The following is a 3,927-nucleotide window of genomic DNA, read 5'->3' on the forward strand; positions in this document are numbered from 1 at the left end:
ACTATTTGGGACCTTCAAAACTTTATAAAGTAAGGGTAACACATTAATTACTACGCGTCACTGAATCAATAGAGACGGCTGAATCACGATACAAAGGAGTACCAAAGTTTCATTAATGGAGCCGGTGTTTGGCGAGGCATTTTCAATGAATTCTAAGAATCTAAGAAATGTCTTCTATTTAAAGTACACTTATCAAGACATTCTTTTTGTTACTATTACTGGTGGTGGAAGTGGACAGATAGTGTGGTTTCGTGTCTGAATGTTTTTTCTATATGCTTGTTCACTAACATCAGTTCATCATTTTAAAATAACTAATGAGGAACACTGGGTTTGTCCACTCATTGTTAGAGCAAGGATTCTTGTTTGACAAAGCATTGTCAGAGCAGAACCATATTTTTGCAAAATTGGGATGTTAGGTCTTAGATGCCAAGCTAAACAGAACTCTAAATGTGAATTTTATAAATAAAGGGAAATTTGGATTCGTTACCCGATTATCCAAAAGAATACTGTAAACGTACTCTGCATGATGTATTCTGGGAATCAAAACAAAAGATGAGAAAATTAGCGGGCTTGTATATAAGATTAACTATTATTACTCGAAGGCATGCAGTGAGAACTACTAAAATGTTATTTATCTACCAAAAGAACTGAATTTACTTCAAGATATTACTAACTGTGTTTCATATTACCAGCAGATCGGTTGCACGCGAGTAAGGTAATGTTGGTTCCCACACTCCAAGTTGCCATGCACCTTTGAAGTGGTAATAGATTTTAAGATAAACATTTCTCTGAAACACAAAAAGTAAATCAGATTTTTTTTACCTGAGATGGAGCTTTTCCGTTGTTAATAGCAGCGATAGATTCTCACAATCTGTTTCAATTTCAAAAGGAAGCATCCTAGCTTTATAATTAAATTATGTAAAAATCAAGAAACCAAATTAAGAAAAACCAAACAAATTGATAATATAAAATTTAATTAATTAAATTTGAATAAACTGGAAAATCATTTATGTAAAGGTGACAATTATATGGGTACATATTGGCATCATAGCTTCTACTAATCGGCACCACCATTCCATAATTGCTTCTAATCTGCACATCCGCTGGAAAAATCAGATCATGAAGTGCTCCACCATATGTCCTATGAATGTCTTGGTTGGTGAAGTATTTGGCATACATTTTCACGAAAGTCTTGAGTGTCAATAAACTATCTGATCCGGCCTGATGACAGTTACCCACTTCTCTTTCAGCTCCGAGTACTTTACTCACATTCTCTAACCCTCCAAACAACCCTTGACAAAATTTCATCATATGCTTGATATCATAAACTCTTGTTCCGAAAAAACGTTTTACAAGGCACATAAAATCTTCGAGACGGGTTGGTAATGGATCCGGATAAATCAGAAGTTTTATAAGATAACCAAAATCATAACCACTATGGAAAGTTATCCAATTCAGTGAATATTTGTAAAAGAAGTGTCCAGCAGCAGGATTACAGACAATACCATATTGAAGTAGCATTCTAGCAAACACTCTGGAATCAATGCCCTCTCTTCTGTTCTTTTCAAAATTGATTCCTTGTTTTATAAGAAGCTCTATTGAATCAGCAGCACATAAGTCTTTGGAAACATCAAAATCCGACAGATTAAACTGCCAGATACATGTATAGGTACCGATATCTGGAAGATTTCCCTGTGCATCACTAAGTGTTAAACCTACTTGAATCAATTTCAAAGCATCAATATTGTTCTTCATGATCTGATAATACTCAAACGGAGTTTGCTTCTTATTATAATCTAGGGTTTGAACATTCGACTTAAAAATGACCCCGGGAAACTCTGTATCCATTGAAATTATCGGATACCTCGTTAAAGCTGCACATATTCGCTGAAATTCTGTTTCACAATTCTCTGAAAATACTTCAACGATCTTGACAGGTTTTGCTAGGGTTTTAGCAGCCGTAGCCATGGTATTTTTGCTTTCCTTAGCTCAATATTGTATCGGTGAAAGAGATCACTCCTATTTATAGGAGGGAGGTACAATTGGTAAGGCAATCGGAATAGAAAAGGCAAACCAATTCAGGACTAGGAAACTCTTTCTGTTAGAAGCTTTCCAAAATAAAGACGGTGCAGTAAAAAAGAAATAATCGATTGACGTCATGGTGTTATTTCCACCCCATATTCCCTTCCATTCTTATGCTGAAAATTAGGTCAGGAACAAATAATTTAAAGGAGAAGATGAGCTTGAAAAGGTGAGGTCTCAGTTATACATTTTCATCGTTTGATTATGCTCATATTTTGATTATTGACGATGTACTTTCATCTGCATCTCCCTGTTTCTTCTCTTCTTTTTTTTCCTTGTGCACACTATGGCACTGTATAAATCAGACTGCTTTGTGTTATTTTAGTATTTTGTGTTTAGTTTTTTTATGTCACTGTGATTCATGAGGCTCGGAAAAGGTTGGACTTGTATGATTCTTGAAATAATAAACAATTTTTATGTTGTTTATGAACATGGATAACAATGCACTTTACCTGTTTGATAAAAAGTTTGAACCAAAGGTTTCTTTGTGATGCTGAAACTCGATAATTCGGAGACATTGTTCTTCCTGACAATTGAAGACCAATCATTATCATCTCTCTATGTGTTGTGCACGGTTTATAATTTATCCATGTCAAGCTTTGTTTGTTTTTAGGGGTTATGTTAGTCAAATTAAACCTTGTATATGCTTAGTTCTTTGACAGCCCGTTTGGTTTGTTAGTGTTGAGATCATAATCTCTAGTTATTTATTTCTCGATTACCCTTGAGTTTCACCTATTATTTTTTGTGTCTTTCTTTCTGCAGTGTTCTTGTTCTTGTTGATTAGAAACTTTTGATTACATGCTAGTGATATAAAGAGGGTAGAAAATGCCACATAGAACGAGGCCCATGACAGGGATGTTGGTATTTCTAGGGGTCAATGCAGTTTTACTGTCAACGATCTCTCCGGTGTATGATTTTGTCTGCTTCCTACCTTACTGGGATAGAAGGGTAACACTTGTATTCTTGTTTTATATCTATTTCTTTTGTTAAACACTGTGATTTACTTCTGCTACACAATAACACATATCTAGGCCTATTTTGTTTACAAATTGCTCCAATTCTCAACAAAATTACTTTGCGTAGTCTACCCTTTCCCAGCTAACTTAGTAACATGGGATTCATGGAATGAAGCAATAGACGTATTCCCTGCTCACCGACTTGTCTCATTGTGTCCACTACACTATCTTATTGTTGTGTTAGTCGATGATAAAGCATCTAACCTGGAATGGTAATAAGTTTATGCAAATAGGTAGTTGAAGCGTGAGTATTTTAACTTCTATCATCATGATTTTCATTTACTATATATATGCTTGTGAAATGTAATGTTCTCCACGCTTAGGCTTAGATGTGAAAGTGTGGCGTATTTATTGTAAGTAAAGAAGGGAATTCTTTTGAAGTTTGCACATGAACAAGGGCTTCATTAATGGGCTACCGTTCAAACATAGGATGTCTTGGACCAGTAAGGAGTTCCAATCATATAGATTAAAGCGCTTGGTTACTCTATTGATAAATAGCCTTCAGATGTGGTGATGTATGTTGCTATTCCATTGCTCCTAGGCTCGTTCTGAAAGCAAGTCATCAACTTATACATGGTCGGAACTTTGACTTTTCTAGATAGCTTCAACCACTTAAGTTTAATCTTTTAGGACTCGCTCAATTCTGAAATGATTTATTTTCTATTGGGAGTCAGTTCAATTAGGTACTAATGTAGTAGTCTCATATTTAGCATATCTATTTATGTGATCCAGGAAGAATTTTGTTATGTGGTTTTCGGATTACAAAGTTGGTTTGTTGTTTTGTTGAAATAGAAACTTTATACATTACTGCCAGCCTGACAATCAGAAA

The 3,927-nt window shown here is 35.0% G+C and overlaps 1 protein-coding gene and 1 long non-coding RNA gene across 2 annotated transcripts in view; one reads left to right on the forward strand and one right to left on the reverse strand.

The window, feature by feature from the left end:
* Positions 1-972: 972 nt before the first annotated feature.
* LOC113305588 (probable CCR4-associated factor 1 homolog 11) lies at positions 973-2,212 on the reverse strand. Its single transcript, XM_026554609.1, has one exon. The coding sequence runs from the start codon at positions 1,966-1,968 to the stop codon at positions 973-975; it is 996 nt and encodes a 331-aa protein (XP_026410394.1). The 5' UTR covers positions 1,969-2,212.
* A 52-nt stretch (positions 2,213-2,264) lies between these two features.
* Positions 2,265-3,927, forward strand: part of LOC113302728 — a 2,597-nt gene continuing 934 nt past the window's right edge. The window contains exon 1 of the long non-coding RNA XR_003337061.1: positions 2,265-3,030. This is a non-coding gene — a long non-coding RNA (uncharacterized LOC113302728). The remainder of the gene's footprint in view (positions 3,031-3,927) is intronic.

This window comes from Papaver somniferum, chromosome 8 (assembly GCF_003573695.1).
Source record: "Papaver somniferum cultivar HN1 chromosome 8, ASM357369v1, whole genome shotgun sequence".
NCBI lineage: Eukaryota > Viridiplantae > Streptophyta > Magnoliopsida > Ranunculales > Papaveraceae > Papaver > Papaver somniferum.